The 18,005-nt window shown below is 58.1% G+C and overlaps 1 protein-coding gene across 2 annotated transcripts; it reads left to right on the plus strand.

Annotated features, from left to right (window-relative positions):
* Nucleotides 1–5,358: 5,358 nt before the first annotated feature.
* On the plus strand, nt 5,359–11,897 carry LOC114022300 (free fatty acid receptor 2). Of its 2 annotated transcripts, none has more exons than XM_037883603.2 (2): nt 5,359–5,567; nt 9,651–11,897. In XM_037883603.2, exon 2 carries the CDS (start codon nt 9,662–9,664, stop codon nt 10,643–10,645), a length of 984 nt encoding a protein of 327 aa, XP_037739531.1. In that variant the 5' UTR covers nt 5,359–5,567; nt 9,651–9,661; the 3' UTR covers nt 10,646–11,897. The 2 variants fall into 2 exon arrangements, with proteins under 2 accessions (XP_037739531.1, XP_043391116.1); XM_043535181.1 differs by lacking the exon at nt 5,359–5,567 and adding an exon at nt 9,358–9,499.
* The last annotated feature ends 6,108 nt before the right edge of the window (nt 11,898–18,005 follow it).

Raw genomic sequence — 18,005 nt, forward strand, 5'->3', positions numbered from 1 at the left:
CAGCAGAAAAACCATTACAAACGTGGTCTGTTGTGCACAAAGGGAAACTGAGGTACACCCCACTTCATGAATTTCATAAATGAACAGTGGGATAATTCACTAGCTTGCCTTTAGAATAAAACAAGGAAAATCTGGAGATAATTCTGTTTTTCCTGCAGTCAGCAAGGAGATTGGTAAAAGGAAGGGGTATTTTTAAGCAATAATCTCTCCCCACCAGGAGGCTGGGAAATGTTTCTTTTGTTTTTCAGACACTCTGCAGGCACGCTGGCACCAGTGGAAGAATAATCCAGAACACCGTGGGTCTACTGCCGTGACGCAGGTTGCGTTGTGTGTTTTGTGTTGTTTGTCTTGTTCTGACCGTTATGTTGGTGGATATTGTACAAGGAGGGTTAACACATATAACAGCAAAGGTCAACGTATGGTATGACCTGCCTGGAGAGCACGGTCTGCCCAGGGGGGGAGATCAAGTGATGGACCACAGTCAGGGAGAACACCGTCCATTCCCAGCTCCTAAACGGAGGGGCCTTGCCTAGTCTTTGACCGACTGGGGCCCAGCCTGCTGCTATTGGGAGCAGAGAATGGAGGGCAGGAATGGGTTCATTACATGTAAATATAAAGGCACAGAATTGGGGTTAAAAAGGAGGATGGATAAATTCTGTTGCATGCATCTTACAGGTGGACCCACAAAGGGAAAATAAGGACCCCCTGGCCCAGGATCAAACAATCGTTGCTGCTAATCACAATGGTTGCTGTTGTAAACCCGGCCCAGATCCCGCAACATGAGGTGGCAAAGGCGGGAAACTGCTACACCCCCAAGTTGTGGTAATGAGGCAAATAAGGACTTTAAGGATTTACCCATAGGAAATTGTACCTCTGATCCCCTACCCACATGGGAATTTGGCAGTGCTGGTATGTGGTATACGGATTGGACGGGAAGGGGTCCTAACGCGGTGGAGAATATCAAATTTATCAGGAAATATTGCATGGTATTCCCTAGGCTATGCCATGATCAATGACAGTGGGAAACACAGTCATCTGGGCATGTGGTTTGTCACAGAGGGCCCCAAAAATATAACCCTCCCCAGTGGCCACAGAGGGGCAGAACCAATGGCCTGTTGCAAATGGAGGCCATTAGGGGCGATGTATGTGGTGCATGGGGTGTTTTGCAGGGAATGTACACAACACGAGGGGGCACAATTGCACCAGCACATGACCAAGTTACACACACCTACACGCTGCAATCGGGACTTTGGTGCACGAATGGATCTGTGGAACTCATTGCTGTAAATAACTGAACCAGCACATACTACTCGATTCCATGCCAAGTGGTCAGACTGGTTTGGACAATACCCCATATCTCTGTGACTATCCAGTGGACTCATAATATGGACAAAATCACGCGAAGCCTGCAGGAGCAGCTGGATGCAACTGCCAACAACAGGACACATTTAAAATATACACTCCAGAATGGCGCTACAAGATCTTAACCCAGTCGGAGGAGGAGAAGCAGTGTTCCTGGTGGTGGCCCGGATGCTGGACTACATTACAGTGGTCAGGGCTCTCAGTGTTACTGTGAATCGTTATGGTTGTTAGCCCATTGTTAAGTATACTAACCCTGCAATGTATAGGGTGGTGGTTCGGGGGGCACAGACCCACAAAGCACGACCACTGATTGCCACATATGAGTAATGTAAGAGGCCCTCCACCAAAGTGTAACGGACAACCCAGACCCAACCTGCTCAGGCCCATCACTATGGGGAGCCTGACACACTCATTGGAATATACGTGCAGTGTGTCCGTACGAGGGAAGGTGCAGGGTGCTACACTGCCCAGGGGGCAGTGGGGGAAATGGAGCACTGACACATTGCATCTTGATACCTGGCGCTATCAGGCAATGTGCCGCCATACGTCCGATGCTTTTCCCGGGACACCTGGGCAGGTGGATCCCAGAAGAAAAGAAAAGAAAGGGGCAGAGTGTTCGGATCTAGGCTTGTTTGTCAGCCGGAGATAGAATTTGGGGTTTGACTTTTTGCTGCTCTTCTTTCTTATACAAATATGTGTGAACAAAGAACAAAGGCACTGTGTGTGTTGCTTCAGGGTTTGTGAGTACAATGGGAACAGATAAGAGCAGTTAAAGTGTCCGTTGCAGGTATACTGGGGCCTGCTAAGAAGGAGGAGGCGGGAATGGGGAATGGGGACACAGGCCGGGCTCTGCAGCGTCAGACCTGGGAAGGGGAACACTGGGGAACTTGTCTTGTTCTCCACTCTGTTGGCATGGAGAACTTACTTGGAACTAATCCCAATAACCATCTAAACTTTGGACTTCTGGTCTTCTGCTTTCTGTCTGCAGTGTGACAAGAACCAGGGGAGAGGGTGAAGGGAAAACCCTCTAACAGTCTAGTCCAACTGGAGTCTTTGGGCTTTTCACAGCCGGGGGGAGGGGCCCTTTCAAGGGAGATGGGGCCCAGCCCCACTGGCGACATGGCCAATCTGCGTCCCTAGATGATGGAGAGGCCCCGGCAGCAAGACATGGGGAAGGCAGAGATTTCGGCAGAGGCCTGGAGAAGGCTCCTGCAGGAGGCCCTCAGAATCCAGGTGGGAAAAGACTCTTCCTAGGGAGGGCAGAAGTCACCTCCCAGAGCAGGGCAAGTAGGGGGCTGGCTGGAGAGCCGGGAAGGACCCACATCAGGATGTCGAGGACTTTATCGTCAAGGTTCTGTGGGAACAAACCAGTGGGGTTATGGGCCAAGACAAAACTCCGGGTGGAGTTTATTGACAAGCCCTGAAAAGAAGGAAACTGAGGCAGGGCTGCAGTAGGGCCACCCCATGCCACAAGGGGGTGCCCTGAAGGCAGCAACCCCGTCACAGGACTTAATAGAGATGTATCTGAGTTACACTGACTGGTGGGAGGGGGTCCCTTCTGGCCTTAAATTCTATCCCCACCGGCTGCCACTCGGACGCTAGGGCTGGTGGAGAAAAACCTCACCCAAAGGGCCCTTTGCTCACGAGGAAATTTATGACCCTTTGAGCAATATTCTGAGGAGATTTTTCCCAGCCGGCTCATTAAGAAATAATAAACCCTGGTGTCAGTAATAAAAAAACCCATTGACGCAACATAACCCCGACGGCCTGGCGGATAGCCAAAGTGAGATGCCAGGGGCGCCCGTGGCCATGCCGATGAGGCCACTGCCCTGCATGAGGTGGAACCGGTTCTCCGTGTCTTGGGGCAGCGGGGGGGGGGCGGGGTCCTGTTTCTCGGAGCTGGGCAAGGGAAGGGGGGCCAGGGCAAGCCCGGCATTGGGGTCCTTGTGTGTAGCCCCTACTACGTCCCCCTTGTGTGTAGCCCCTACTATGTCCCCCTGCCTTGCCTTGCGTCATGACCACCAGCTGGCCGCTGGACACCTGCCGCAGCCCCCCGGGGTCATGGCAAAGGCGGGGTGAGACGTGAGAGCCCGGGAGTGGTTCTAGGGGGTTGGAGCAGAGGGGCTGGGAGCCAGGACTCCTGGGTTCTATCCCCAGCTCCAGGAGAAGAGGGAGGCCTAGTGCGTTAGAGCAGGTGGGGCTGGGAGTCGGGATAGGCAAGGGGAAAGGAGGGGGCTCTCAGGGTTAGCCCCTCCCTCTGGCACCAGCTGGCTAAATGCTCCCCACTCCATCTCTCATGATTCCCCATGTCCCACTCCCCCAAGCCAGCCAGTCCCCTGCTCTGGGGCTGAATCGGAGCCAGCGCCCACTAGAGGGGACGGGCCCCATGTCCCACTCCCCCAAGCCAGCCAGTCCTCGCCCGGGGGCCGGATCGGGCCCAGTGCCCCCTAGAGGAAAACTGTGGAAATTTCGTAGGCAGAAGCTTGCAGCTCCGTTTGATTTTCCAGAAGCCTGGGTGCTGAGGGTTTTACAAAGGCCCCATATCAGCCCTGACCACAGGGGCCCTGCACTGGGTGCAGCACGCGCTCCAGCGGCTGCTGTGGGCAGCCATTTCCTCCTGTCTCGCGGAGGGCAGAACTGGCCCTGCCCAACCTCCCTGCAGCTCATGGGGCAACCTACCACCATGGGGCAGGCAGGATTCAGCTCCTCTGCTTGGGGTCTACAGGTTGGAGCTGCTGGCGGGGGGCTGGGAGCCAGGACTCCTGCGTTCTCTTCCCACCTGTGGGAGGGGAGTAGGGTCTAGTGGTCAGAGCAGGGGTGCTGGGAACCAGGACTCCTGGGGTCTCTCCCCAGCTCTGGGCAGGGAGCAGGGAAGATCTAGTGCAGAGATTCGCAAAATTCATTGCACCACGCCCCCCTTCTGACAACAAAAATGACTACACGACCCCAGTGCCCTGTGTTACTCAAGTCGTTAACGCAGGGCACTGGGTCATGTCCTCTTTTGCTGTTGTCAGAAGCAGGTTGCTGCTGTAGACAATCTTTATATCCAGCTTGGGCTCAGGCTTCGGCCGTACCGCGGCTCTGGCAGGGGCTCGGGCTTTCCCCCGTGGGCCCCAGTGAGTCAAACACGAGCCCTGGCAACCTCATTAAAATGAACTGAGAACTGCTGGTCAGAGCAGGGGGGGCTGGGAGCCAGGATTCCTGGGTTCTCTCCCTGGGCCTGGGATGGGAGTGGGTTCAAGTGGTTAGAGCAGGAGGGGCTGGGAGCCAGGACTCCTGGGTTCTCTCCCCAGCTCTGGGAGGGGAGTGGTTCTAGTGGTTAGAGAAGGGGGGGTTGAGAACCAGGACTCCTGGGTTCTCTCCCCAGCTCTGGAAGGGGAGTGGTTCTAGTGGTTAGAGAAGGGGGGTTGGGAACCAGGACTCCTGGGTTCTCTCCCCGGTTCTGGGAGGGGAGTGGTTGTAGTGGTTCGAGCAGGCGGCTGGGAGCCAGGACTTCTGGGCCAAGGGCTCTCATGGCAAAAGACCCCAGCTGGGATCTGGCCCCATTGTCTCTGTCTTTAGCAGTCAGTCAGGATTCCCTCCCACTCAGCCGTGGCTCCTGTGCGTGTCTCGGTGCTCTATGCAGGGTTTTCGTGCGCCCCAGAGCCCGAGCGAAGAAATATGAACTCGGATTTGCTTGTTTATGAAAAACGCTGCAGCCCGGGAAGCAGCCATAAATCCAGTGCAACCTTTCCTCCAGTGCCCTGTGGTTGAACCACTAGACCTCATTCCTCTTCCAGAGCCCGGGAGTCCTGGCTATCAGCCCTTCACTGCTCTAACCACCAGACCCCACTCCCCTGCCTGAGCTGGGGAGAGAACCCAGGGGGCCTTGCCTCCAGCAGGGTGCAGTAGCTGACCCGTGGCGGGGGAGGCTCACACTCAGTTGAGGACGTGCTAGTTCACACCTCGCACGAGGAAGTAACGATTGCATCTCTCATCCTTTCTGCGTGGATTTCCGAGGAAGGGGACCAGTAAGGTTTCCTGGAGCGAAGACACAGACACAACATAACCAGCTGCTTGGGCTACAGAAAACTCACTCCCCAGCCGGGACGCAGGAGACCAGCCACCAGCTCGTCCCTGACACATCTCCTGGGGTGGCTCCCAGCCCGGACACCTGGGTTCCAGCCCTTCTGCAGGCTCCCAGGGCACTAGCTGCTGGAAAGGAGGTGAGGATGGGCTCTCTAGCTGCCTGGGTCAGGGCTTGTAAGGAGGGGAGTGGGGTCTAGTGGTTAAAGCCAGGGGGCAGGACTCCTGGGTTCTATTCCCAGCCCTGACCAGTGTGTATTTCCCTTTGCCAGTCATGCCCAGGTATCTGTGCAAAGTTTAGTTTTGCTTTTGTGACATTAAAAAGAAACAAACAAGCAACAAAGTAAAAGGGAAGTGGCTGCCTCAACTGGCCACTGGATTCTAGCCCCAGCTCTGGGAGGGGAGTGGGGTCTAGTGGTTGGAGCCGGGGACTTGGGGGGAGCCAGGACTCCTGGGTTCTTTCCCCAGCATGGCCATGTCCTTTCCCTGCTCTGACTCTGTTCTTCAACCTGTAAAATGGGGATGAAGGTTTGTGACCTAATTTGGCAACGCGCTCGCCCACCACCGAGTGATCAGGGCTGAGCGATGTGGGCAGTGAGGGATGGAAATATTTCTAGCTCAGCTGAGTGCGTGCATGGTGAGGACAGGGAGAGGGGAACATTGAGACAGGAGAACACAGCAGTCCACGTATGGGGGGCACCCAGCACTGGGATGCGGAGGTGCCAGTCAGGCTATAGGGCGTGGTCATTACATCCCCCACAGAATGGGTCCCCCACTTGGAGGAAAAGACTGGAGAGGACAATCCCTCCTCTCCCAGACAGCGGCTCCATTACCAAGGGCTCGGGGAACCTGACTATGGGTCTGAACTCGTCATGGTTCCATGTCATGCCACCACATCTGAGCAGCCACCCAGCCCGGGAGAGGAAGTGGGTTTATCTCTGAAAGCAGAGAGCGGAAGGACTGACAAGAACTGTAGGAGGGCACGACAAGGAGAGATGTGCAGGCTAGCACATACACCTATCCGTATTCCGAGAACCCAGGAGTCCTGGCTCCCAGCCTCCTGCTCTGACTAGTAGAACCCACAGCCCTCCCAGAGCTGCGCATGGAACTTAGCTGTCCTGGCTCTCAGACCTCTCCCCCGGCCCCCCGATCCCACTCCCCTCCCAGAGCTGGGGATAGAACCCAGGAGTCCTGGCTCCGAGACGCCCGTCCCCCCAGCTCTGACCACTAGACCCCACTCCCCTCCCAGAGCTGGGGATAGAACCCAGGAGTCCTGGCTCCGAGACACCCCCCACTCCAGCTCTAACCACTAGACCCCACTCCCCTCCCAGACCTGCAGATAGAACCCAGGAGTCCTGGCTCCGAGACACCCCCCACTCCAGCTCTAACCACTAGACCCCACTCCCCTCCCAGACCTGCAGATAGAACCCAGGAGTCCTGGCTCCACAGGATTACCCCAGGGAGCGAAAATAAGCTGGCCAACCTGGGTAGCAGGATCAAGCAGCCCAGTGCCTGGTTTTATGAGCTGGCTGAAATGACAGCCAGGGGGGAGTATTTCCATTCGAGGCGCGGGCTCTGTCTACATGGCCGAGCCTCCAGCCCCAAGGGATTTATCCCCCTCGGGCATCCCTGGGTGAATGACCAGCAATCCTGCCCTGACTCGACTGAGATCCAACTCGGGCAAAGAGCAGGGAGTTGGCGGGTTGGGGGAACCGGCCGATCCGGGATTCAAACCGGTGGCTCGGCCTGATGCCTCTTGCATAGAGCTGGGGTGAGCGGGTGCAGTACAGGGTTGTGGACATGAGGGGGGAGAAGGGAGCTGCAGAAAGGCAGGGGGATGGATGGATAGATAGCTGTTAAGCGCCATGGATGGGAGTCTATGAGGCTGGATAGCTAGATACCGGCTGCGTATGGAGAAAGATGGATATAGAGGGGAATGGGGGGGACAGCTCTGCATCTTTCCATCCACTCCCTGGTGCCCTAGCCATCCAGAACCCAGGAGTCCTGGCTCCCTGGCCCCTTGCCCCTGCTGTAACCCATTAGACCCCACTCTCCTCCCAGAGCTGGGGCTAGAACCCAGGAGTCCATGTCTAGTTGGCAGCCGGTGTCAAGTGGAGTGCCCCAGGGGTCGGTCCTGGGGCCGGTTTTGTTCAATATCTTCATAAATGATCTGGAGGATGGTGTGGATTGCACTCTCAGCAAATTTGCGGATGATACTAAACTGGGAGGAGTGGTAGATACGCTGGAGGGGAGGGATAGGATACAGAAGGACCTAGACAAATTGGAGGTTTGGGCCAAAAGAAATCTGATGAGGTTCAATAAGGATAAGTGCAGGGTCCTGCACTTAGGATGGAAGAATCCCATGCACCGCTACAGACTAGGGACCGAATGGCTAGGCAGCAGTTCTGCGGAAAAGGACCTAGGGGTGACAGTGGACGAGAAGCTGGATATGAGTCAGCAGTGTGCCCTTGTTGCCAAGAAGGCCAATGGCATTTTGGGATGTATAAGTAGGGGCATAGCGAGCAGATCGAGGGACGTGATCGTTCCCCTCTATTCGACACTGGTGAGGCCTCATCTGGAGTACTGTGTCCAGTTTTGGGCCCCACGCTACAAGAAGGATGTGGATAAATTGGAAAGAGTCCAGCGAAGGGCAACAAAAATGATTAGGGGTCTAGAGCACATGACTTATGAGGAGAGGCTGAGGGAGCTGGGATTGTTTAGTCTGCAGAAGAGAAGAACGAGGGGGGATTTGATAGCTGCTTTCAACTACCTGAAAGGGGGTTCCAAAGAGGATGGCTCTAGACTGTTCTCAATGGTAGCAGATGACAGAACGAGGAGTAATGGTCTCAAGTTGCAATGGGGGAGGTTTAGATTGGATATTAGGAAAAACTTTTTCACTAGGAGGGTGGTGAAACACTGGAATGCGTTACCTAGGGAGGTGGTAGAATCTCCTTCCTTACAGGTTTTCAAGGTCAGGCTTGACAAAGCCCTGGCTGGGATGATTTAACTGGGACTTGGTCCTGCTTTGAGCAGGGGGTTGGACTAGATGACCTTCTGGGGTCCCTTCCAACCCTGATATTCTATGATTCTATGATTCTATGAGTCCTGGCTCCCAGCCCACGAGACCCCTGGCCATTGGTAAGGGATCTAGGAGCAGTGATTACAGATGGCAGAAGGAATGGCCAGGCTCAGACAATGGTGTGTTTTACAGGAGAGGCTTATTAACTTCTCCAAAAAGAAAAGGAGGACTTGTGGCACCTTAGAGATTAACCAATTTATTTGAGCATGAGCTTTAACGGTCGATTTCCCCACAGCTGGGAGGCGGGGGGTAGAGCTACGTGCAGCCTGGGGAAGGAGGGGCCCATTGCAGCTTGACGTGAGGGCCCCCACAGCCTGTCTGGAGCACGGGTGCAGGACGCCCTGGCCCTGGAAAGCTGGCAGGCTGCTCTTCAGAGTCACTGGGATGGCTCAGTGGCTGGAGGGGGAAGCCAGGACTCCTGGGTTCTCTCCCTGGTTCTGGGAGGGGAGTGGGGTCTAGTGGGTTGAGTGGAGCTGAAAGATCAAGAATCCTGGGTTGTGTTTCCTCGTTCTGTGCATTGACTCCTTATCCCTTATTTTAACCACAAAATCACCCCTGAGAACCAGGGACAGAATCCAGGAGTCCTGGCTCCCAGTCCCTCCCCCCACTCCCCGCATCTGAACACTAGACCCCACTCCTCTTCCACAGCCAGGGAGAGAACCCAGGAGTCCTGGCTTCCAGCCCGCCCCGATCACTAGACCTCACATTTGATGATGATATTTATGAAAATTTCCCTCTGAGTAACAGCCACTTCCCTGTCCTCCGAGCTGCCTGCTTGCCCCCACCCCGCAGCCCATCCCCGTGTGTTTGCTCACGCGATCTCGTGCATCCCAGGCCCTCCAATCTCTCCAGCACTGCCCCCCCCCCCCGCCTGCCACTGGCTAAACAGGAAACTGAGCTAAATAAATACTTCAGCCGGCTACATAAATTCCAGCCTTATGTCTAGTGTCAGCTTATGGAACGGGAGCCCCGAGCTTATTCGCATGGATACGGGTAAGGAGGGCTGGGAGCCAGGACCCCTCGGTTCAATCCCCAGGCCTGGCAGGGGAGCGGGATCTAGTGGGTTGGAGCTGGGGGGGGGGGGGGCTGGGAGCCAGGACTCCTGGGTTCCTTCAGCAACTGATGAGCCCATTCTCCTCTGTAGGAGCTGAGAAGATGGATTTGACAAATTCCGTCCCACTGTTTCTCATTGTCTACATCTTCACCTTCCTGATCGGCGTCCCATCCAACCTCCTGGCCTTCTACACCTTCCTGGTGAAGGTCCGCCAGAAACCCACCCCCGTCGACATCCTTCTCCTCAACCTCACCATTTCCGACATCTTCCTCCTCATCTTCCTCCCCTTCAGGATGGTGGAGGCCATCTCACATCTGAAGTGGACCTTGCCCACTTTCCTCTGCCCACTCACCAACTTCGTCTTCTACAGTAGCATCTACATCAGCTCCCTCTTCCTCATGGCCGTCAGCGTTGAGCGCTACTTGGGGGTGGCCTTTCCCATCAAGTACAAGCTCCGGCGCCGGCCAGCCTATGCCACCGCCGCCTCTGTGGTCTTCTGGGTGGTGGGCTCTGCCCACTGCAGCATCGTCTACATTGTTCAATTCCTAGACCAGAGCCAGAACAGGACTGCATCCTCCAACTGCTACTATAATTTCACCACTAGCCAGCTCCAGGTCCTCCTCCCTTTCCGGCTGGAGCTCTTCCTGGTCCTCTTCTGTCTCCCCTTCACTGTCACCATCTTCTGCTATGTCAACTTCATCCGCATCCTGGTGGCCTTGCCCAACATCCCAGCTCGGAGAAAGCGGCGGGCCGTGGGCCTGGCCATGGCCACCTTGTTCAACTTCATATTCTGCTTCGCCCCCTACAACCTGTCTCACGTGGTGGGCTTTGTCCAGAAAAAGAGCCCTGAATGGAGGGTGTGTGCTCTTCTCCTCAGCACCCTCAACACCGCCTTGGACCCCGTCATCTTCTACTTCTCCTCCACTGCCGTCAAACGGGCCTTCACAAAGTACCTGGGCAGCCTGTGGCACAAACTCAGTACCTTCGTGGCCCGGTGCCATCTCCCCTGCTTGACTTGCTGCGCGGAAGGAGGCAGAGAGGTGGAGGCGGCCAGTGGGGACGAGACTGAGGGGTCAACGACTTGACTCCCAGGGTGAGACCGACTCTCTGTTTCCTCCGCAGAGCCTTCCTTGTCCCATGTGCCGCAGGAGCAAGAGATCCTGCACTTGAGCCAGGGACGGCATCTTCTGTCCTTCCCTGCACCTCCCGAGAGGGCCGTCCTTCCTTAGACAGCAGCGTGCGGCGGGGCTTGAAGTTGGTGCCCAACTTCCACAAGGCTTTGGACTACTTGAGCTTCAATGTGGTTGGCCAAACTTGGCTCCAGAGGGCTTTGGCTGACCTGAAGGCGGGGTCGCCATGGTGTCAAGGGCCTTCTTTTGCCACTGCCGGGCCACAACTGAGCGGTTGACCAAGCGCCTACTGGACTTTGGCCTACTTCAGCTTTGGAGTGGGTGGCCCAACTTCCCCAGGGATCCGGCCTCTCTCAGTGTCAGGGGCATCATGGCGTCAAGGGCCTTCCTGTGCAGCTGTTGGCTCACAACTGAAACACAGACCTATTTCAGCTGGAGGGTCCCCCTGGTGCCCTCCACCCACTCCGGGTCTTTCCTTCTCCACGGTTGGGCCCACCGGCAAGCCAGCTACTAGGGGCTGTAACTGCAAGTGGGGGTTGCTTGAGGGAGGGCAAACAGGTGGGGCTGAGCTTGTCCCGTTTCAGGGGAACCACTTAGTGGCAGATGAACAAGGGCCAGGCTCCGTGAGGGGCCCGAGTTTGCCCTTGTGGAGCTATGGAGAGCTCCTCCTCCTTGGCCACTGGTAACCGTGCGTGCTGGCCTCTGTGGAAATGTGGTTACCGCCTCGGTGGGACTGGAACGCAGGGGGCTGCAGCCCAGCATGCTACTGCTTGAGCTAAAGGAGCAGTGCCATGTGTTGGCGGCAGTAGTAAGGCCGTTATCTGCCATGTGGACGGGAAGGATTTGGACTCTGGACCTCCACCGTCAATGCGCAGCCCTCTATGCAAGCAGCGGTGGGAACAGGCTGTTATTGAGCAGGATTTGAACGCAGGAATTTTAGCACCACATTGAAGGGCTCACGTGGTCTAAAGGCCTTTTGCAGGGGTAGTAGACCTGTTATCCTCCAAGTACACTGTTGGCGGGGGATGGGCATTTAGCAGGCACAGGAACAATGGACACTGGTCTCTGCGGGTCTGTTCCAGGTCCGGACGTAGAGCTGAGATCTCCCTCGCGCAAGGTCCTGCACCTCCTCCCTTTGCTGGTGGATCTGGCGCCCTCCAGGGGCACTGGCTTTAGCTACATATTAAATAAAGTTATTGATTTATTATCCAGTAGTGATTATTTTCTTATTTTTCTTCAGGTCTAGTGGGTTCTAGGCAGGGGGGGCTGGGAACCAGGGCTCTATAAGAACATAAGAACGGCCAGGTTGGGTTAGACCAAAGGTCCATCTAGCCCAGTATCCTGTCTGCCGACAGTGGCCAGTGCCAGGTGCCCCAGAGGAAATGAACAGAACAGGGAATCATCCAGTGATCCATCCCCTGTCGTCCATTCCAGCTTCTGGCAAACAGAGGCCAGCGACACCTGGTTCTATCACCAGTTCTGGGATGGGAGTGAGGTCTATGGGTTAGAGTTGGGGGTAGGGGGAGCTGGGGGCCAGGACTCCTGGGTTCTATCCATGGGAGGGGACCAGGGCTAGGAAGTAGAACACAAGCATATTGTCTCTGTCAACTTTTAATTAACTGCAGGGCGTGAATCCAGCACCGCGTGTAAACAAACAGTGTCTCCCTGGCGCTGTTATTAACCGGGGTTAATGGATAACTGGGCCCGGCAGGGCCTGGGGCTGCCAGGGGGATCTCACGTGGGCAGCTGGAGGGACGACCAGGTCCCAGGCCATGGGATGCTGCAACGGAGCTCCCCCCACCCCCCCCAGTTCCTCCTGGGATTTCCCCAGAGCAGGAGCCCCCCAAATAGCCCCCTGTAAATGGATGTGCAGCCCCCTCTCCTGGGCTCAGTCACCGTGGCTTGTCCAGCTCCTGGGGGGCAGGGTGCTGGGCGCAGGTCGGCTCCTCTCCAAATGGGGCTGAGACCCAGCAAACCTCATTGCACAGCGAACTCTGTTAGCAAATATACAACCCCCTCCCCTCAGCAATGCGCAGATGTACAGTGAGGGCCTCTCCCTCATGCCGCATTGTAACACACACACACACCCCCACACAGGGGCGCCCAACTCCACACACACAAGAGCAGCGGGAGGGGAGCTGTGGGGGAGGGGGAGGGAGGTATGTCTGCTCTTACACACGCACGCAGGGCTTGTCCCCTCCAGCAGGGGGCAGGAGGAACACCCCCTTACCCCCCCCCACACACAGCTGCACAAAATCTCACCACACTAACACACCCACAAGACAGTCACACACCACAACAGCCGTATGAAACAAGAGTGTGTGCGCTTAGCAGGGGGAACTCACTGCTATGACCCCAGGGCAGCACTAGGGGGCGCTGTGCTGTAGGGGGCAGGGTGGGGAGCTCTCCCCTGGCAATCCAGGCTGGCCCCATGGTTAATGGGCTACAATCTGCCTGCGTCTGCAGCTGGGGATTTCTACCCTGCGCTTCTGCCCGCAGCCCTGAACCTCCAGGGCCATCTGGCGGGCTAAAGGCCAATAGCAAGATTGATAAGAGGCTCGCTTCTGTGTCGGGGTGATTCCTCCACAAGCCGCAGGGCTGGCCCAGAGCGAGCTCCCCACCCTTCGCTTACATGGGCGTAGCTGTGGGGGGATAGGCGGGGCTGCAGGTCAGGAGTGAGGGGCACGGGCAGAGCTTGGAGGGGGGAGGGGAGCCCAGGGCTGGGCTGGCAGGGGGCCGTGGGTCGGGGGTCAGTAGGTGACCAGATCGCAAGAGTGAAACATCAGGACACACTGGGCGAGTGTGGGGGGGGAGGTGCGGGAGAGCCACAGGGGCACAGCCCCGACCGGAGCCATGAGAGGGGGCGCACAGCCCTAGGAAGCTGCAAGAGGGGTGTACGGCCCCTGCGGCAGCCCGCACCACAAGCCACGGGGCCAGGACTCAAGGACTCCTGGCCCCAGCTCCAGCCCCCAGCAGAAGCCATGGGGCCAGGGCCACAGGTTTCTCCTCCCTCCCTCCCCGTGCCCTTCCCCACAGCCCCACCACCCCAACTAAACACTGCCCCACACAGACCCCCACTTCCCAGTGCCCTGACACACACAGATCTCCCCCACTGCCCAGCACCCCCCAACAGGCCCCCACTGCCTAGCACCCCAAAACACACAAACCTCCCCCACTGCCCAGTGCCCTCCACACCCTCACAGCCCAGCACCCCTCCCAGACACTCACTCCATCACACCCTGCCCCCTTCCCTGGCCCCACTCACCAGCCCTGCTGGGAGGTCTCTGGCTCCAAGGGTCAGAGCGCCGAGGGGGGTCCCCAGACTCTCCACGTGCTGCGCCCGCCACAAGCGCGAGCTCCGTGGCTCCCATTGGCCAGGAAAAGCCGCAGTGCGGGGCTTGCAGGTGGGAGCAGCTCACAGAACCCCCTACCCGCCGCGCCCCCGCCACGACCCTAAGAGCCAGAGGGACCTGCCGGGGGCTGAGGTGGGGAGTCCCGGCGGTGATTACCTGGGGCGGCTCCCAGGAAGCATCCGGCAGGTCCCTCTGGCTCCTAGGATCGGGTCGGGTCAGGTCGGGTGGGTGGGGTGGGGGAGGCAGAGGGGTCTCTGCCCGCTGCCGGCGCCTGCAAGCCCCGCCCCCGCAGCTCTGATTGGGCAGGAGGGAGCCGGTGCAGCACGCGGAGACCCCCTCCACCTCTGTGCCCGGGGCCGCCCGACCTGCAGGCTCCTGCAGCCGGGAGCTGCCCCAGGAAGCTCTGCCACGCCGGCCCCGGGACTTTGGCGGTGATGGTGAGCGGTCCATCCCCGATATCAGGATAATGGGTGTCCCGACTGATGTGCAGTCGGGACGCGGGACAAATGGGTTAATATCGGGACTGTCCCGATAATATCAGGACGTCTGGTCACCCTAGGAGTGAGGGGCACCGGCAGAGCTGTGGGGAGCCCAGGGCTGGGTTGGGGGGCTGCGGGTCGGGAGTGAGGGGCACTGGCAGAGCTGTGGGGAGCCCAGGGCTGGGTTGGGGGGCTGCGGGTCGGGAGCGAGGGGCACCAGCAGAGCTGTGTCTTTGGATTAGGCCGTGGCAGCCGAGGCAGGATCTGGGAGCCTGGGAAAGGGGCTCTGCAGGGTGGGGGAGGTCGGGAGCTCCTTGGAAGGCATCACTCAGCTCTGGCACCGTCCGCTTTTCCCAGGAAGTCCCGGAGCCGCCCCCTAAGCGCGGCACAAGGACGGGCCCTGTGAAGGCACTCCCCGGCCTAGCTATGCAGCGCCTGCAGTCCATGGGCAGACCCCAGTCAGCCAGAGACACCGCCCCTGCCCCCGTGTTCCCCTCCTGCCCCTGGCTGTCCCCCCCTTTGGAGTGCCATTCCCCCCTCCCACCCCCACAGATTTCCTACAGTCCTGGAAAAAGCCAGGTGCAGTATTTGCTGTGTCCACCAGAGGGCACCAGCACCTCACACCAGAGCCCCAGGGGAAGTCCCACCCTGACTGTTCAGCGGCTGCAGTGGCGGAAGGCGGCCACTGGGGGGCGGTGTTTAGTGGGGACACATGGGTGCTGGAGCTAACACCCAGCCAGGGGGTTCTGGGCTAACACCCAGCCAGGGGGTTCTGGGTAAAGGACCAGCCATGCCGGGGGCACCGAGTCTCCCCGAGGGGCAGGGGCACCAGAAGGAAACCAAACGCCAGGGGCGGGCGGGCAGGCGGTGGGGGGAATCCACCGAAATTCTCAAGATCCTCCAGCATCGTGTGTGGTTTTGTGCGGGGGTGGTGGTGGTGGTGGTGGTGGGGCGGGGTTAGATGATATTTGCTGCCTGGGTGAGTCCGGCTGTTACGGAGCAGCCAGGCCCAAAGGCAGCCAAGGCCAGCAAGGGCATCGCAGCCGCTAGCCCCTTTTCCCGGGGCCGTTTGCTTTTCAGCTATTGCTCCACCGCTGCAAGGGACCCACGACGCCTTTCAAGTGGACGGTTTTAAAATAAATTCCACAGATAATCTCCATGGTTCGTCTTCAGTGTTTCCCCCACCCACAGTTTATGTCCGTTTCAGTGTTCAGAGTCGCAGGAAATGATGAGGGGATCAGACAACGGGGGGTGGGAGAGGGGAAGGGTCTGACTAATTGGAGGATTGGGCCAGAAGACATCTGATGAGGTTCAACAAGGACAAGTGCAGAGTCCTGCACTTAGGATGGAAGAATCCCATGCACCGCTACAGACTAGGGACGGAATGGCTCAGCAGCAGTTCTGCAGAAAAGGACCGGGGGGTTACAGTGGACGAGAAGCTGGATATGAGTCAGCAGTGTGCCCTTGTTGCCAAGAAGGCTAACAGCATCTTGGGCAGCATTAGTAAGAGCATTGCCAGCAGATTGAGGGAAGTGATTATTCCCCTCTATTCAGCACTGGTGAGGCCGCATCTGGAGTATTGCGTCCAGTTTTGGGCCTCCCACTATAGAAAGGATGTGGACAAATTGGAAAGAGTCCAGCAGAGGGCAACTAAAATGATCAGGGGCCTGGGGCACATGACTTATGAGGAGAGGCTGAGGGAACTGGGCTTGTTTAGTCTGCAGAAGAGAAGAGTGAGGGGGGATTTGATAGCAGCCTTCAGCTATCTGAAGGGGGGCTCCAAAGAGGATGGAGCTCGGCTGTTCTCCATGGTGGCAGATGACAGAACAAGGAGCAATGGTCTCAAGTTGCAGTGGGGGAGGTCTAGGTTGGATATCAGGAAACGCTATTTGACGCGGAGGGTGGTAAAGCCCTGAAATGGGTTCCCTAGGGAGGTGGTGGAATCTCCTTCCTTAGAAGTTTTTAAGATCAGGCTTGACAAAGCCCTGGCTGGGATGATTGAGTTGAGGATTGGTCCTGCTTTGAGCAGGGGGTTGGACTAGATACCTCCTGAGGTCCCTTCCAACCCCAGTCTTCTATGATTCTATGATCTGCACTGGGAGCTGGACCCGGCTGGCACGCTGAACGTGGCAGGACGCAGAGCGGGACCCGCTGGGCACACGGCACCTGGCAGGACGCAGAGCAGGACCTGGCTGGCAGGCTGCACGTGGCAGGACGCAGAGCGGGACCCTGCACATGGCAGGATGCAGAGCGGGACCCGGCTGGCATGCGGCACCTGGCAGGGCGCAGAGCGGGACCCGGCTGGCACGCGGCACGTGGCAGGGCGCAGAGCAGGACCCTGCACATGGCAGGATGCAGAGCGGGACCCAGCTGGCATGCGGCACATGGCAGGGCGCAGAGCGGGACCCGGCTGGCACACGGCATGTGGCAGGGCGCAGAGCGGGACCCGGCTGGCACACGGCACGTGGCAGGGTGCAGAGCGGGACCCGGCTGGCACACGGCACGTGGCAGGGCGCACAGCGGGACCCGGCTGGCACGCGACACATGGCAGGGCGCAGAGCGGGACCCGGCTGGCACGCGGCACGTGGCACACCTCACATTCTGCTGCTCCAACGGCTGCAGCCAAGAAAGCCAGAAAAAATGACCCTGTTATGGCTGATCCGTGTACAGAACCTGCCTCCCATTCGTCCTCTGAGACACAAGCACCTTTGGGGGGGTCGTTTCCGGTTCTGAAAATGTTTGACAAACGTTTCACTGCATTCAAACTCCGGGTGACTAACAGCCGGAAAATCCCAACCGCAGCAGCTGGGTGTAACTGCCTGGCCTGGCCCCGCGTGGCTGACCTTTCCCTCGACCAGAGCCGGCCGCGTGGAGCCCAGCGAGCATCCCCTCCTCCGTGGGTGTCGGTGCTGTGGTGAAGGCTGCGGGAGCGGAGAGATCTGACCTGTCACGTCTAGACGCAGACCGGTGACGGATGGAGGTTTTAACAGGCTCTGGTCGTTGTTTGGATGGCGGCGGGACATAGGGCAGGCTCCGATGTGTGAAGCAATCCTGATGTCAGCAGACGGAGACCCAGGGGAGAGATTTTCAAGGCCGGTTTCGATAACAAAGACGGGACGTAATCGACACTGACCAGGACGGGGCGTCTGGGCTCTGCTGCTGGGCCGGGTGGTGACCCCATCCTGTGGACTGCAGGGGTGTTTTCCTTGCATAAGGAACGGGGGGGAAACCAGCCAAGAAGCTTCCCCTGAGATCTACCGAGATGAGCGGAGTCAGTGCAGACACTGTGCGGCTCCTGTCGCCTGTCGCTGGCTTTCAGGGGCCGTCCCACGGTGGCGGTGCAATCGGCCAGGCCCTCGTGGGGCGGACGTACACCGCCGACACGGGGACCCAAGCGTAGCCACGCACGAGCGATGTCATTCCCGCAGCGGCCGTGTGCCGACGTCGGGTCGCTTTGATTGTGTGGTGTCGACGTTTGTCCTG

This window comes from Chelonia mydas, chromosome 24 (assembly GCF_015237465.2).
Source record: "Chelonia mydas isolate rCheMyd1 chromosome 24, rCheMyd1.pri.v2, whole genome shotgun sequence".
Taxonomy (NCBI): Eukaryota; Metazoa; Chordata; order Testudines; family Cheloniidae; genus Chelonia; species Chelonia mydas.